The sequence below is a fragment of the Moschus berezovskii genome, chromosome 7 (assembly GCF_049115385.1).
Source record: "Moschus berezovskii isolate FMDL1 chromosome 7, NW_MosBer_1.0, whole genome shotgun sequence".
Classification (NCBI taxonomy): domain Eukaryota; kingdom Metazoa; phylum Chordata; class Mammalia; order Artiodactyla; family Moschidae; genus Moschus; species Moschus berezovskii.
In genome coordinates this window covers 28,459,189-28,476,526 of record NC_142466.1, presented here as the reverse complement: position 1 = coordinate 28,476,526, position 17,338 = coordinate 28,459,189, and the positions used below count along the sequence as shown (strand labels likewise).

The 17,338-nt window shown below is 37.9% G+C and overlaps 1 protein-coding gene across 2 annotated transcripts in view; it reads left to right on the top strand.

The window, feature by feature from the left end:
- The window catches only part of LOC129557100 (uncharacterized), an 86,305-nt gene that overhangs the window by 24,228 nt on the left and 44,739 nt on the right, over positions 1-17,338 (top strand). For both annotated transcript variants that reach the window (XM_055427669.2, XM_088837874.1), the window contains exon 2: positions 7,518-7,553. In XM_055427669.2, the coding sequence (XP_055283644.2) occupies positions 7,518-7,553 (36 nt within the window). The remainder of the gene's footprint in view (positions 1-7,517; positions 7,554-17,338) is intronic.

The following is a 17,338-nucleotide window of genomic DNA, read 5'->3' as shown; positions in this document are numbered from 1 at the left end:
TATACAAGCACATATACACATGTCTCAGCAGAATTAATTGGCTTGAAGATTTTATTAATCTGATACAAGCCTCCATCTTTATGAGTTATTGTGAAATGAAAAGTGGATCTTTTTCTCATCTACAAGAGCAAGAAAATGTTGCTCTTGTAGATCTAGCACAGACACAATCAAATCATTACCCTTTACATTGTTGAGAAGCTACTTATTCAGAATGTAAGCTCTTTGGAAGAGGAAGGTTATTTCAATTCACTCCTCAATCTTCTGCAATCTGGCTTTCATTCAGAATCTAGGTAACCATTTGTGAAAGTAATCAATGATTTTCTTGTCACTTAATTCAATAATCTGACTATAATTTCTTATAATCTTCATTTGACTATAGTTTCTTCCTACAGCTTTGTATCCAGATTAATTCTCTTTTCTGTGAATTTTAAATTTCTTGCCTCTCACAAAACCATCCTCTCATATATTTACAATATGTCATGTGTGTGATATAAATAATACCAACATGTTCACATCTTCTTACAAATATATGTGTATATATATATTTTGTTTGTTTGTTTGTGCCTTGTGGCATGTGGGATCTTAGGTCCCTGACAAGGGATCAAACCCATGGTCCATGCATTGGGAGCATGGAGTCTTAACCATTGGACTGCTGGGGAAGTCCCCTAAAATATATTCTTATTTCACATTTAACCCATCCATATTTTTAGTGACAACACCAAAGTGAAATCTTGAAGTATTAGCTATCTGTAAAATACTTATCTATTAGGAAATTTTATATTGAGTCCCTACTAAATATCAGATACTATGGGCTAGGTATAAGTGATGAGCAAATCAGAGTATTAACTACAAAACTTGGTAACTATCATTATGTAAAAGTCCTGGATGCTATCTGAATGCATAATGAGGGAAATGATCTGGTCTGGTGGTCAAGAAAATTAAGGGATATTTGGGTTGAGATCTGTAAGATAATGTTGGTATTAATTAATCAAAGGAATGGGGGCAGTAGTTGCAAGGAGGAACATTCCAGGCAGAAAGAACTGCATGTGGCAAGCTCTGAGGTGGGGGTAAGTATGGACATACTGAATGAATTATGGTTAAGCACATAAGCATAGCATCATTAACTCAATAGACATAAATTTGAGCAAACTCTGGGAGATTGTGAAGGACTGTGTGCTGTAGTCTTTGAGGTCGCATAGAAGGACACGATTTAGCAACTGAACAATAACAGTAGTTAAGCATAGGGATGGAGGAGAAGAGTATGGCTAACTGTGGTTGGAAAATTAAGTACAGCAAAATCTTGTAAGCGTAGTATAGGTCATGTTAAGAATTTTTTTCTTTATATTAAGAAAAGGAGAAGCCATTGATGTGTTTAAGCTGAGAAGTGATGTGATCAGATTTTCAGTTAAATAAAAGAAGAAAAAAATTACTTTAGATGCACATTGGAGAATGGTTTGGAAAAGAAGCAAGAGTGGATACCTGTGGGCTGGCAGTTCAGCGGATAGATTACGGTAGCTTGAACTGAAGTGTTTATACCCAATATGGAAAGAAATAGAATGCTGTAAGATGTATTTAATATTTAAGGATTAACTTCAACAGAGTTTAGCAATAAATTTGAGGTAGCAGATAAGAGAGTGGAAGATATTATGGAGATTTGTACAGCTCAAGAAGTTGGTGATCATGGTCATCAAAATAAGGAACACTGGAGGAGGATGCAGTTTGAGGTAAAGATCACAAGTTTGCGTTCAGAGAGCTTTAACTTGAGACATGGTGATGTATCCAGAGTGGAGGTGTCCAGTATTAGAAAGATGGGTCTGGAGCTCAGAGAGGAGTGCAAATTTTAAATGCAATCTAATTTATACTGACAAATGTAGAAATGAAATTTTATGTCACAATTTTAGCATGGAAAGTTTATTTTTCAGAAAAAAATAGTAAAAGTTATAGCAAATAATTCTGAAATGTTTCCAGCAAAAAAGTTGATAAAATACATTGAAACCACCTCTTCCAACTTTAAATTTGCTTGATCATTCTGAAGATATTTTTTATAATTCTTTACATTGATAATGCTTTTTGTTTATTTTTAGAAATTTAGGCTTAACTTTTTTTTGATTGTTTATATATAAGGACTAGTTCCCAAGATATGAATGCACAGGAATATTTTGGAGATGTCAGTTCAGTTCCAGACCACGGCAATAAAATAAATATCACAATAAAGCATTTGCACAAATTTTTTTGTTTCCTAATGGATATAAAAGTTATACTATAGTCTGTGAGTGCATGCATGCTCAGTCTATCAGTTGTGTCCGACTCTTTGCGACCCCATAGACTCTAATCCATCAGGCTTCTCTGTCCACAGAATTTTCCAAGTAAGAATATTGGAGTGGGCTGCCATTTCCTATCCCCAGGGATCTTCCCTGACCCAGGGATTGAACCCTTGTCTCCTGCATCTTCTGCATTGGCAGGAGGATTCTCTAATATTGTGCCACCTGGGAAATTATACTTAGTCTGAAAGTGAAGTGAAAGTGTTACTTGCTTAGTTGTGTCTGACCTTTGCTGCCCCCTGTTCCCTGGTGGCTCAGAGGTTAAAGCGTCTGCCTCCAATGCAGGAGACCCGGGTTCGATCCCTGGGTCGGGAAGATCCCCTGGAGAAGGAAACGGTAACCCACTCCAGTATTCTTGCCTGGAGAATCCCATGGACGGAGAAGCCTGGTAGGCTACAGTCCATGGGGTCGCATAGAGTTGGACTTGACTGAGCGACGGAACGGAACGTACTATAGCCTGCTAGACTCCTCTGTCCCTGAAATTATCCAGGCAAGAACACTGGAGTGAGCAGCCATTCCCTTCTCCAGGGGATTTTCCCTGACCTTAAGGATTGAACCCGGGTCTTCTGCATTAGAGGCAGGTTCTTTACCATCTGAGCCACCAGGGAAGCCCCATACTGTTAAGTTAGTCTATTAAGTGCTAAATTGCATTATGTCTTAAAAAAAAACAAAGCGCATACCTTAACTAAAAATATTTTATTATTAAAAAATGCTAAACATTGTCTGATTCTTCAACAAGTCATAATCTTTTTTGCTCATGGAAGGCCTTAGCTCTATGTTGATGGCTTCTGACTAATCAGGGTGGTGGTTTCTGAAGACTGGTGAGAGTGTGTCGATTCCTTAAAATAAGATAAAATGAAGTTTGCTGCATTCATTAACTCTTCCTTTCATGGAAGATCTTTCTGTAGATGCAATGCAGTTTGATAACACTTTACCCACTGTAGAATTTTTTTCAAAATTGGAGTCAATCCTCTCAAATCCTGATGCTGCTTTATCAACTAAGGTTGTGTAATACTCTAAATTCTTTGTTGTCATTTCAACAGTCTTCACAGCATCTTCATTAGGAGTAGATTCCATTTCAAGAAACTGTTTCTTTGCTCACCCATAAGAAGTGACTCCTCATTTATTAAAGTTTCATCATGAGATTGCAGCAATTCAGTTACATCTTCAGGCTGCACTTCTAATTCTCTTGCTCTTTCCACCACATTTGCAGTTATTTCCTCCACTGAAGTCTTGCGTCCCTCAAATTCATCTATGAGGATTGAAATCAGTTTCTTCCAAACTCATGGTAATGTTGATATTTTGCCCTCTTCTCATAAACCATGGATGTTCTTAATGGCATCTAGAATACTGAATCCTTTCCAGAAGATTTTCAGTTGACTTTGCCCAGAAGAATGACTATCTGTGGTAGCTGTTGCCTTATGAAATGTATTTGTTAAATAATAAGACTTGAAAGTCAAAATTACTCCTTGATGCATGAGCTGCAGAATAAATGTGTGTTAGCAGGCATGAAAACAATCTTAATCTCATTGTATATCTCTATCAGAGCTCTTAGGTGACCAGGTGCATTGTCAGTGAGCAGTCATATTTTGAAAAGAATTTTTTTTTTCCCCCTGAGCAGTAGGTCTCAGTAACAGGCTTAAAATATTTAGTAAACCATGTGTAGACAGATGGACTGTCATACAGAGTCTGTTGTTTCATTTATAGAGCTGACACAGAGTAGATGTAGCATGATTTTTAAGGGTCCTAAGATTTCTGAAATGGTAGATGAGCACTGGCCTCAACTTAAAAGTCATTGCTTCATTAACCCCAGGCTTTGAATTTTGATTTCTCCTCTCTAGCTGTGAAAGTCCAAGATGGTATCTTCTTCTAATACAAGTTTTTATGTATAAATGAAAATCTATGTTTAATAGAGTCACCTTTGTTAATTATCTTAGCCAGATCTCTGGATATCTTGATGTAGCTCCCACGTCAGTACTTGATGCTTCACCTTGCACTTTTACGTTATGGAGACATAAACCTCATGAACCAACTTCTGCTACCTTCAAGCTTTTTCCCTCACCTCTCTTAGCCTTCACAGAATTGCAGAGAGTTAGGGCTTTCTTTGGGTTAGGCGTCTTAAGGGAATGCTATAGCTGGTTTGATTTACATTCAGGCCACTGAAACTTTCTCCATATCAGCAACGAGCCTCTTTTACTTTGTTATCACTCGTGTGTTCAGTGGAGTAGCTATTTTAGTTTCCTTCGAGAACTTTCCCTTTTCATTAAAAAATTAACTGTTTGGTGCACAAGGCTTCCCTGGTGGCTCAGATGGTAAAGAATCTGCCTGCAATGTGGGAGACCCAGGTTTGATCCCTGGGTTGGGAAGATCCCCTGGAGAAGGGAATGGCTACCCCTTCCAGTATTCTTGCCTGGAGAATCCCGTGGACAGAGGAGCCTGGCAGGCTGCAGTCCATAGGGTTGCCAAGAGTAGGACATGACTGAACGATTTCATTTTCTTTCGGTGCGGAAGGCCTAACTTTTGACCTATCCAGGCTTTCAACATACCTTCCTCTCTAAGCTTAATCATTTCTGGCTTTGATTTAAAGTGAGAGAACTGCAAATCTTCCTTCCACTTGAATGCTCAGAGGCTATTGTAAGGTGATTAATTGGCCTAGTTTTAATTTGTCTTATCTCAGTGAATAGGAAGGCCTGAGGAGAGGGAGAGAGACAGAGAAGGGCAGGTCAGAGGATACACATATTTATCTGTTAAGTCTGCCATCTTTATGTTGTTACAGTTTGTGGTGGCCTCAAACAATGACAATAGTAATATCAGAGATCACTGATCACAGATCATCATAACAAATATAATAATAACCCAAAAGTTTGAAATATCATGAGAATTATCAAAATATGACACACAGACATGAAAGGAATACGTGCTGTTGGAAAAATAGTGTAGATTTGCTTGCTGCAGGGTTGCCAAAAATCTCCAGTCTGTAAAAAACACAAGATCTGTGAAGCACAATTAAATGAAGTGCAGTGAAACAAGGTATGCCTGTAATTCAAATTGGAATAATCTATTGAATTCAACCTTGGAATAATCTATTGAAACAAATCAGAGAACTACATAAAAAACACTCAGAAACAATGCCAGGAGAAGGCACTTAACACATAATTTCCCTGATAAGAGTTTCTTCTGAAGTTTCTCTTTATACGTGCATTCTTACTAAGTGAAAAAAATAGCGAGCAAGACAATATCATTAGAAAATTATCTAAAAGTAAGGCCCTTTCTGGATGAGGAATACTTTTCTTCATGGTTGCTCATTTCTGTGTGCGTCTGTTCTGATCATTCAGTTCATCTAATAGTCACTCAACAAATATTTAATGAGTGTCTTTTATGTGACAGGCACTCTTTTAAGCTCTCTAGATGTACTGGTGACAAAATAGTAAAAGATCCCCATCCTCATGGCTGTTATATTCTAGGAAGAGTAGCAATTTCTGTTGTAAAGGTAATCATAGTATAGAAATAACATGTAAAAGAAGTTATTTTAAAATTGAATATATTTCATATTTTATACTACACCCTCTAATATACAAGGTTTGTTGTTCAGTCACTCAGTTGTGTCCAACTCTCTTGCAACCACATGGACTGTAGCCCGCCAGGCTCCTCTGTCCATGGGATTCTCTAGGCAAAAATACTGGAGTGGGTTGTCATTTCCTTCTCCAACACAAGGTTTAGTTTATGATAAATCAATACCCAATAATATAAAGACTTCTAAAAATTTTTTGTTGCATGAATGAATCAATAATAAGACCATTTCCTCAAAAATCATAAACTGAATGCAGAGTTATTTTCATCTTAAAGAAAGCTTAGTAGATTTAAAGTAAAAGTTTCAAGAAACAGACCTAGACACCAGAATAAGGCATGTCAGGTTTGGGTTACTAATTTTGCTATTCCCATATTAAATGAGTACCCCTAATTCAGAGTTGAAGAACTAGATGTGGTTATATACCAAGGCATAGTTGAAATGAAAGTTTTATAAAGGTATCATAAACCAAAATTCAGTATCGTTATGATGGCAGTTTTAGGATTTTAATTTTGACACTCTAGTCTCAAATTGTGTTTGATGTGGTTATAACCAAGGCAGTGTTGAAATGAAAGTTTCAAAACAAATTCAAAGAGTTATCAGAAACATAATCAATATAAAGGCAATGTTAGGATTTTAAAATTTTGCACCTAATCTTAAATTAGCACTTGAAATTTAACAGTGAAGTATTAGACATGCTTATAAAACAGTGTTACTGATTTTGGTGTATACTTTGTGAGTACGGTTTGAGGTTCATCTACGTGGGGTTCCTGATGGATCATTTGACATGAATCCAGTCATAGAGGAGATGGTCTAACCAATTCAGATTGTTGAATATTCTCAAGGAATACTGGCCAGGACTCTTTATAGGATCCAGAGAAGAGAGAATGTATGTGGCCACGCTCTGATGGCACCTCCCATCTGGTCTCTGACCCAACCCACAAGACTCTGCAGTAGTCAGGGTGATATGAGCCTGCAAGGCACACCTGTCCTGCTGTTTGGGGTCATCTTCCAGGGTTATGTGGGAAGAGAAGACTAATGGGAAGACATTCCTTCTAAGTTTAATCTGAATGTTCTTAGAGAATATCACAATGGCTTGCTTTCAGGTTTTTAAAAATAATTTTCCATTTTCATCTATTTACTTCTGACTTTGTATACTTACAAGTTAATTTTATCTTGTTTGTAGTTACTAAGGTCTGAATCTTGTGGTATTAATACTCCATGATTCAAATGAGCAAAAACTTGCTTCCTGTTACAGAATGGGGAGTGAATAATATAGAAAAGTAATATTTTCCTCATAGGACCATTCCATTTTGTAAAATCTCCTGAATTCTAATTCCCACCTGTTCATGGGCTATAACTTTAGTAATATTTTCTCAAAGTAGATTTTGCAAGTCTATTTTTCTTGATCTAAAGACATAAAGCTCAAAGTTCTTCTTGGAAAGAGAATTAAAAACATTTTGGTTACCCTTATCACTTAGAAAATCAGATGTCAGTCAAAACTTACATGTCATACTGAAAAAGCAAAACTCAGATGCTGTTTGCTCTTGAGGAGAGATTTCTTTGCAGTTACACAACCCACCAGGTATTTGGAGCCCATGAGTAATGTGCTTCTTCTTTGTCTGTAGAATTGTTCTTGGCTGGAAGGACATGCAGAGGAAGTGGTGAGTGGTCACATCCCTGCCTGGAAGAAACCCTAAGAAGTGCCTGAACTGTACCTTTTTGTTTGCTCCTCTGCCCTGCAGAGTAAGTGGGGAGAAAGAGTTTGGGCCAGGAAGCAATTGCTTCTTTTATTCTGCTTCATGTGTATGTCCTGTCTGGGGATTTGGGGGAAAAAAAAAAAACCTCATTCTCTGACCTTGTTTTGAATGCCCCGGTGTTGATATATTTTCCCACATTCCAGAGGAAAGAAATTAGAATGCTAAAAAGTAAAAGTGTAAGAGGTCAAAAAAGATGAGGTGTGGGCATACTAAGTGGAGGTCCAGAAGTAGACTGAAAACAGGGTTTAAAGTTAGACAGACCTGAGTTTAAATTCTACTTGTCAATATATGGCAAAATCACTACAATAGTGTAAAGTAATTAGCCTCCAATTAAAATAAATAAATTAAAAAAATAAATTCTACTTGTCTTATTATTTTGCTGAGTTACTTTGGCCAAGTTACTTAACCTGTTTAACGTTCTGTTTCCTCATTCAAATGAAAGATAATATTAATATATCCTTCCTCAAGGATAAATATTAGTTGAAATTATATATGTACATTTTAGCATAGTGAGCTCCTAATAAGTGGAAGTTATTATTAATACATCCTAGGACAAGAAAAAAGTCATAGGGAATGAATAATGTTTTATTAATAAAATATTAGTAGATGATTATTTGTGGGCAAACAATTTAGGATTGGATTTTCAAGGAGTCATCTCTTTTACCAGGTGTAGTTAGGTTTGCTCTGCTAGTATTAAGGATATACCTAGTTACCTTCTTCAACCAGAGTCACAGGGCAAAAGTTAATGAATGAGATTCAGTGTATTTACTGAGCATTCTAAATTTTATGCAATCATTTGTATACTGCTTTCACAATGTTTGTCCTATTCTTAGACCATCTAGTATATTCTTTTCTTAATATTTTTCTTCAGTTTGACTCACACTTTCCTCAACTTCATTTAAATCTCATTTAAGCAACATTAGCTATAAAATCATGGGTTTGCTATGTACATTATATTTTTCTGCTTGCTTGCTAAGTCACTTCAGTCATGTCCGACTCTGTGTGACCCCATAGACGGCAGCCCACCAGACTCCCCTATCCCTGGGATTCTCCAGGCAAGAACACTGGAGTGGGTTGCCATTTCCTTCTCCAATGCATGAAAGTGAAAAGTGAAAGTGAAGTCGCTCAGTCGTGTCCGACCCTCAGCTAATACACTCTAAAAACATACACTTGAGAAAAGTTCCTCCTATAATCCATGGGCCACTTAAAATCATCTCAAGTACCTCCAGTGCTACGTTACTGTAGTTTGGAAAATATTGACACATGTGATCTTCCTTAGTCCTTCCTTAGTCCTTGTAACAATTATATGAGGCAAAAAGAGAAGGCATAATTATTCCCATTCCTAAGATGAGAAAATCAGGTTCATGGATAAAACTTTACAGCCAGTAAATTTCCAGAAATGGGCCTGGCACTCATGCTTCCTCCGTATTAACCCAATGCTTCTAGTGTACTATGAATGCTTCTAAGGAAGACACATTTAGACCTAAAAATAAAGTTCTCTTTATTTGGATATGACTATTTTGGAATTTGGTGGTAATCTAAATAGCAATCAGATAGAAAATAATTAGCAAACAGAAACACTGAGAATAGATTGCCAAGTGGTGGTTGGCAGCATCTCGGGTAGTTCCAGATTAGCTCAGCCTCCTAGAAGTCATGCCTGTGTAATCCCCTTCACTTGGATAACTTACTTTGAACCAATAGAGTGTGGCAATTTAGAGAAGGAATCATTTCCCTGATTACAAAATATTTACAAAAGATTGTCACTTCTATCTTGCTAGAAGACTCCTGCTGATTCTTATGAAGAAAAGTTGCCATAGGAGAAAGGAACTGAGGACAGTCTCCAGCTAAAGCTGGCAGGGAACTGAAGGCCTTATTTCACCCTCTCTCAAGGAACTTAATCCTGCCAACAATCAGGTATATTAACTTGGAAGCAGTGCCTTCCCTAGGTGAGCCTTCAGATGAGACCCCAGCCCTGCTGGACACTTTCACTGCAGGCTGGTGAGGAGCTGTGAAGAGGAGGACCTGTCACACCATCCTCAGAATCCTGGCCCACAGGCATTTTAAGCCATTCATTTTGGGGAGGGGGTGATTTAATTTACTATTCAGCAACATGTAACATGAGTCCATAGGGGTCCTTTTAAGAAGTGACTCAATGAGGTGGGATCAAGTGAAATGGTTGAGCGTGGGCCCCAAGTGTTTGCAGTTCTAATGGATTGTGATACTTCACACTGGACACCTTTTCTACCTCCTTTATTCTCCCATTCTTTCCTCTTTTCCCTCTCTCTTTCCCTCCTCTTCATTTCTTCTACTCTTTCCTATGTTTTTAATTAATAGAGCAGTTGGAAGCTTAAAGCAATAGTAACGCTAAAGAGAACTCCCATCTGTAAAACATTATCATGTAACCTTTCTTCAATGCCTTGCCCTGGGCTTCATATGCAGGTTTCATGTGCAGATGTGGGAAGTACTTGACAAAGGTTCAACTCTTGCTATTATTTAATCATCATGGAGTTGCTTCATTACTGTCCGTTCCATTTTGTTTTCAGTTTTCTATTTGTGAGAGTATCTTTATTCCTTGCCGGTTTTGTATAATCATCGTTTCCCTTTTCCTCTGTGTGAGAGTTATAGCACTGATCTAATCAGTATCATTTGCTGACTTTGATGGGAAGATGGTTTTTTCTGCAGGTATCCTTTCTACAAAATTAACAACATTGAGAATGAGGAAATGTCCTGCCTGCTTTACATCATAATGAGTCCCTTTGGATTTTCTATTCACCACATTACCTAAAAGATTTTCACTTTTCTTTCAAACCCATACCCTCTTCAGTGAAAGAGTGAAGTCTTAACCACTGAACCACCAGGGAAGTCCCCTTCCCATCCTTTTCCTTTTTGAAAGATTTTTACTTTTAAGCAATGTTTACTTCTATTTCACACGCACAAGTAGCTAAAGAGAATTAGGCAAGGACCGTTCCAAGTGATTCTATCTGTATACATCCTTGAAAATAATCTGAAACTAGTCCTTGATAAAAGAGGGAGGGGTGAGTTGTGTGAAGGGACAGAGTGGGTGGTGGAGAAGGTGTATATACAGACAAATTTGAATCACAGATTCCTCATTGTATGTCAGCAAAATTTAATGACAGCACTACTCCTAAACACACACACACGTAAATGAATCACATAAAAACTTCCAACAAGTGCTGGCAAGTCAGATGGCAGACTCACCCCGAAACCTGTTTCTCTAATAAAAACCTTGTAATTAAAAACAAGGTTGTCCATAAATTATAACATATAATAACAATTATATGCACTGGTACCAGACTTGATTAGAAAGCTAAAAGTTAGCCTTTTTCAGGTGAATTCTTCAACTCAACCATAGGCAACTAGCAGTTATCATCTATACTTGAACAGTGAGATGCGACCTGGTCCAAATGCTAATACCTATGGACCTTGTTCCAAAAAGAGACTGAGGTGATGCAGTTTTACTCATCTTGTAAGAATGATACTAGTGTTTGCCGTATATTGATAAAGTTCTTACTATGTGCCAGATACATTGTTAGGCATTGAATGTGCGGTCTCAGTTTATCTTCTGTAAAGTCAGAGAACAGTTTACCATGTTTTATTTATATAAAACTGAGGCTTAAAGTGATTGAGTAATTTTCCTAAGTTTACACAAGCAGTGAGTGACCAAGTCAGGGTTTGGACCTGAGTCCGCCTGATTCCTCAAGGTACTCTTTCCATCAAAGTTGTGACCTTGATAAAGGACATGAAATTAGTGAATATATTAGTGAATATGTATGCATAGCCTGTGGCTGTGGCCTTACACCAGACCCTATTGAATGCATGGTAGATTGGATGTGCGTGCTAAGTCACTTCAGTCATGTCTGACTCTTTGCGATGCTATGGACTATAGCCTGCCAAGCTCTGCAGGCTATGGGATTCTCTGGGCAAAGAATGGTGGAGTAAAAGAGGCTTTTTCTCTGTTCAGTTCAGTTCAGTTGCTCAGTCGTGTCCGACTTTTTACGACCCCATGAATCACAGCACGCCAGGCCTCCCTGTCCATCACCAACTCCCGGAGTTCACCCAAACCCATGTCCATTGTGTTGGTGATGCCATCCAACCATCTCTTCCTCTGTCGTCCCCTTCTCCTCCTGCCCTCAATCTTTCCCAGCACCAGGGTCTTTTCAAATGAGTCAGCTCTCCACATCAGGTGGCCAAAGTATTGCAGTTTCAGCTTCAACATCAGTCCCTCCAATGCACACCCAGGACTGATCTCCTTTAGGATGGACTGGTTGGATCTCCTTGCAGTCCAAGGGAGTCTCAAGAGTCTTCTCCAATACCACAGTTCAAAAGCATCAATTCCTCTTCGCTCAGCTTTATAGTCCAACTCAAAATTCTCTAAGCCAGGCTTCAGCAATATGTGAACCATGAACTTCCAAATGTTCAAGCTGGTTTTAGAAAAGGCAGAGGAACCAGAGATCAAATTGCCAACATCTGCTGGATCATTGAAAAGCAAGAGAGTTCCAGAAAAACATCTATTTCTGCTTTATTGACTATGCCAAAGCCTTTGACTGTGTGGATCACAATAAACTGTGGAAAATTATGAAAGAGATGGGAATACCAGACCACCTGACCTGCTTCTTGAGAAACCTGTATGCAGGTCAGGAAGCAACAGTTAGAACTGGACATAATCTCTGACAAGTCACCCAGGTTTGCTGAGTTTTTGTTTTTTCAAATTGATAAACACCATCATCTCAACTATTTATTAGCTAATATGCCTTCCATATTAAAATACTATTCTTCTAGTCTATAAGTTCATCTACTCAGGGGTACCAAGCTAACAAGCCTAAGACAAGTGAGCCCTGTAATGTGGCATGCTGTTCCTTTGGAGTTCCCCTGTGGCAGAGGGTCAGTGTCTGAGAATGGATGGAAGTTCCCTGAAACTATAGCACTATTGCTTCACTGTGTTTCTCCCTCTCTTTCTCTCTTAGGTGCCCAGTTTGGTAAGGTGTCCTGTGAGAACCTGAAGTGTGAAGGAGCTGAAAGTAGGTCTGGGAAGGATGTGAAAGAATTCCTTGATAAAATTCAGGTTCTGAATTTTGGAAACACAAATATGCTTTCCCAAACTTTTTAAGAAGTGGAAGAAAGATCTATGCATAGGCAGAATGCCCTAAATTGATTGCTGTACTCCCATTTCTTAGAATTTGATAATTTTCTAAAAGTATTTATTATACTCAACCTTTTAAAAATACTTAATGGCATACTGCATTGCAGAAGTTGGCCAAACTGTTCTCTAAAAGGCCAGATAGTAAACTCTTTACCCGTTGTGGGCCAGATACTCAATTTTGCTGTTACAGCACCAGAGCAACCATAGATAATACAGAAATGAATGAGAATGTCCTCATTTCAGTATAGCTTTATCTACAAAAGCAGACTGCAGGACAGATTGGACACAAGGGTCACAGGTTGCTGACTCCTGGTATAGTGGAGACAGTTCAGGGGGAATCGCAGTATGGCTCTTTCACTCTAACTAGTATTCTTGGGAAAGATATTTAATTTAGATTTGATGTAGCTTTCTTATCTGTAAAATTGGAAAAATGAAACCTACTTCACAGACTATTATGAAGATTAAGCCATGTAGCTAAATACAGCAAACTGGCACCTAATAACTGCTTAATAAATGGTGACTATAATTATTATCATCATCACAGTATTATTATTTTAATTTCTCTTAGTTTTTTTTTTTCTCCCAGTTGTTTAACTAATGTATTTACAGCAAACCAATAAATGTTGTTGAGGGCAGTTGGAACTGTGTTTTGCTTGTTCACCATTGAAAATTTTTCTCCTGGAATTGGAACGTTGCTTAAGAGAGTGCTGGTGCTTATTTCATACTTATTGAGCTGATACCATTCTCTCTCAGTTCTAGTTTCTCTACCTCAAGAGTTTTGAAAACAAGCGTATAGGAATGGGTGTAGGTGTGCTTTTCCTTATTTGCCTTGCTGGGTAATCGTGTATATGTCGATTGACACCAAACATAGCTCTCACCTCTCCTCATGCTGCAGGCTTCTAGTGACTGAACTCGGACCAGCCCTGGAGGCTGTGAGTGGGAGAGTCTGGGTGTGTCTGGCTTGGGCTGTGGCACCAAGGGAGGGTGGATATGCCTGTTCCACTTGTGTAAGGTGGACGCTAACCAAGTGGCTGTGTCTCTGTGTATTTGCCTTTGTCTTCTCCGTGAAACGTCATTGGCTGATTTGAGCTGCTGGGCTGGATCCCACATCCTGTACACATGCAGTACTGGCTTTCTCTCTGTGGCATGCAGCCTCATTTCTAGAGGTGAATTTGGCTCATAAAAGTGAGACTCTAGCTTTTTAACTTTGTGAATTTCCCTAGAAGGAGAAAAGGTGATGATCACAGCTGAGGGTCTTGAGTCATCCCAAAACTCAAAGAGAATTTTTTGTCAAAGGAGAAAATTGTACAGTAAGGCAGAAGCCATAGAATGGAGCCTGGGATGTTGACTCACCATGAACGTAGGGGCTACATTTAACAGATGATTTTCAATTCCCATTATTAAAAGGATAATCAGTTCTTTTCTCTTTTTTTCTTGACCTTTCCCCCATTCTCTCCTTTTCATTTACCTTTCTTATAATGAAGAGTAAAGACAAATGATAACAAATATGCTGTGGGCTGGTCTGGAGGCTAGATACGCACTTAACATCTGAAGTTGGGTCAAAGTTCACTTTTCTTTTTGAATTAAAATTATAGTGTGCACGGGTTAATTAGATTGAAGGCTTTAAACATTAATAGAGATAAAGCTTGCAAAAGTGACTCCAGAGAAAGTGTCTAAAACAATCTAGTAATACTTAAGGATAATACTAAAAGTTTTCACGCACTACTTTAAAACAAAATTATTTTTGGTAGGTAAAATAATCCAAACACTCAAAAATTTTTTAATTAAAAATTCACTCTAAATCATTGTAATTTTGGAGGTAAAATATAAAAGTGATAAGAAAGAATGCATAATATTTCATACTTTATTTACATATTTGTGCCTTTTTCTGCTTTTGCTTAATCTTTAGAAAAAGTGTTTAAGTTGAATCAAATAACAAAGAAAGCTTTAGCCTAGACTGTTTCCTCCTGATTGTTTTCTTTCACTTCTATACAAATGGACATGTCTGTATGCTAAGCTACCTCATTCTTTTAACATCACTGTATGAGATATTCTATAATTTATTTACACTCCCCTATTAATGGGTTCTTATCTTGTTTCCTATTTTACTTAGGTTTACACTTGTGTGCTCTTGCAAAGTTAGAAATTGTATGCTAATTTCATGGCTGATGTTTTCTTCCATAGCTCCTGGCTTCTTGCATGCCTTTGAGAATGACATTTTGAAAAAAGCCCAAATTTGCTTTTGGAAAGATGTTTTATATATATTTATATCTATTTCCAGGTCTATTCCACGATTTAGCTGTATCAAAGACCCAGCAGTTTAAGTTTAATTCGAACTCCAGCAGAACCTAATACTATGGTTAGACTGGTCAGGCAACTTGCCACTAACTCATCTGTGGGATGGGACTTAAAGGTGACTCTTCCACATTTTCACATCAACATACTGATTTGGCCTTAGTGCCTACTTGCTGTCCCTTTCTCTTGATAGAGCTCATAAAACTATTTGTGTACATGTCCCTGTCTTCCTCAGTCCTCTAAGGGTGGGGATCATACCTTATCATCTTTGTTGTTTTGAAAGTTTTGACCACAGGGCCTGGCCCAGAGTGGTTACTCAAGAAATGTGTGTTAGAGAAATACTTATGGTGGTTTAGTCGCTAAGTCATGTCTGACTCTTGCGACCCTACAGACTTTATGGAGTCTGCCAGGCCTCAATGTCCATGAGATTTCCCAGGCAAGAATACTGGAGTGGGTTGCCCTTTTCCTTCTCCAGGGGATCTTCCCAACCCAGGAATTGAACCCCAGTCTCTTGCATTGCAGGAGGATTCTTTACCACTTGACTCACCAGGGAAACCCCAGAGAAATAATTATACTCAGCTAGAAATTCTCATTCAGATTTCCACATCTGAACAACTGGCTTTCAGGTTTTTGGGTGGGATAAAGAAGAAATAATGGCTTTTCGGTACACACTACACTTTAATGTAGAATTTAAGAGCTGCCACATATAGTTCAGAATCCTCTGTGGCTTTCCAGAGTTAACCTCACTTCTATATTGGCCATGTCTCAATGCTTGGTGACTCTTATCCTGGCGTGTTTTGGCAGGAAAGAACTCTTCACCTGGTTTGCCTAATCTCCATTGGCTTCTAGTTTCAGCAGGAATTGTTTACATGCATTTAATTTTAGCTCTTGGGCTATAACATGTCATTGTTCTTTTTACTTATTCCCTCCCCTTGCACTGGAAACAGACAGGCATCTTCAGTTCCTGCTGCTCCTGTTGGGTATGCTTTCAGGTGACTTTCAGCTTTGCCTTTTAGATTTCCTGGCACTCCGACATATTTTCCAGTTGTATTTCTTGTGTAAGAAAATATAGACTATGTTATTATAAAGTGGGGTGGAATTTGGGGGACAGTATTTAAATCATTCAGGGAACTCATATCCTGGATTTAAGAAAAATTAAAGCAAAGTATTTGGATGAACTTATCTAATTGTTCTGTATTCAATTTACAGGATACTGTATTCAACTCTTAATTTTATCCATTCCTGTCACAATGACTCTAGAAGAAAAAACATATTTGGAGCTTAGTTTTAAAAAAGTCATTTTTAGTAGAATTATTAATTTTTTTCTTATTTAGGGGGAAAAGCATTCCCTAGAAAAATAATAATGAACTTTGGACAAAATGATGTTTTCTTAAGCGTAAGTACTCCATGAAAATTGAAAGTACCCAAAACAATCTTGTACAAGTGCTGTGAAAAGTCTCTTGCACAACTCAATTTCTTTATAGTACTTACACAATCATATTTCTGAACGATTTTCTAGAAACACTTTTTTGGGGACAAAAAGCTTAAAGATGTACAAAGAGATAACTTTAGAAGGAGATAGATTTGTGATTGTGTACTTCTACACTAGGACAGACATAAAATTGTGCCCTTTTTTAAGTACAATTTTCACGTCACTTGTCGAGACAGGGAAACGCAATACACTGTAGAAGGTAACAGTTTGCCACCTAGAGGAGAGAGATGAAACAGCACTTCTTCAAACAGCTTCAGCAGAATTCATTCCTGAATTATTTACACATTTAATTATCAAAAAAGTATCTACTAGGCTTAATTATTGTGCCAGTACATATTTGATAATCTTCTACAGAGTTATGAGCTCAAAGAAACCACAAAGTGTATCTTACTTTAATTGCACGGCTGCTTCTTTTTAAAATCTTATATTTTTAAGGCTATAACTCGAATATCTGGACAACCCCAAATATCATATTTGTGATATGTTACTTTTAGCTCTTGGGATTCCTTTATTGGTTTTTACTCATCCCACTGTAATATCTACAGTGTAGATATTAGTGGCTTCTCTGTGCAAATTAGGAAATGTAGCCTGAGAGAAATTAAATAAGTTTAAAGTGTTACAGCTGTTTCATTATCGTGCCAGTGTGACTCCAGAGTGACATCACCCCGCTCAATTCTAGTCCAATCCAGATGCTCACAAATTATCAGATTGTATCTGGGGTGTGGGCAGTGCTTATGGATT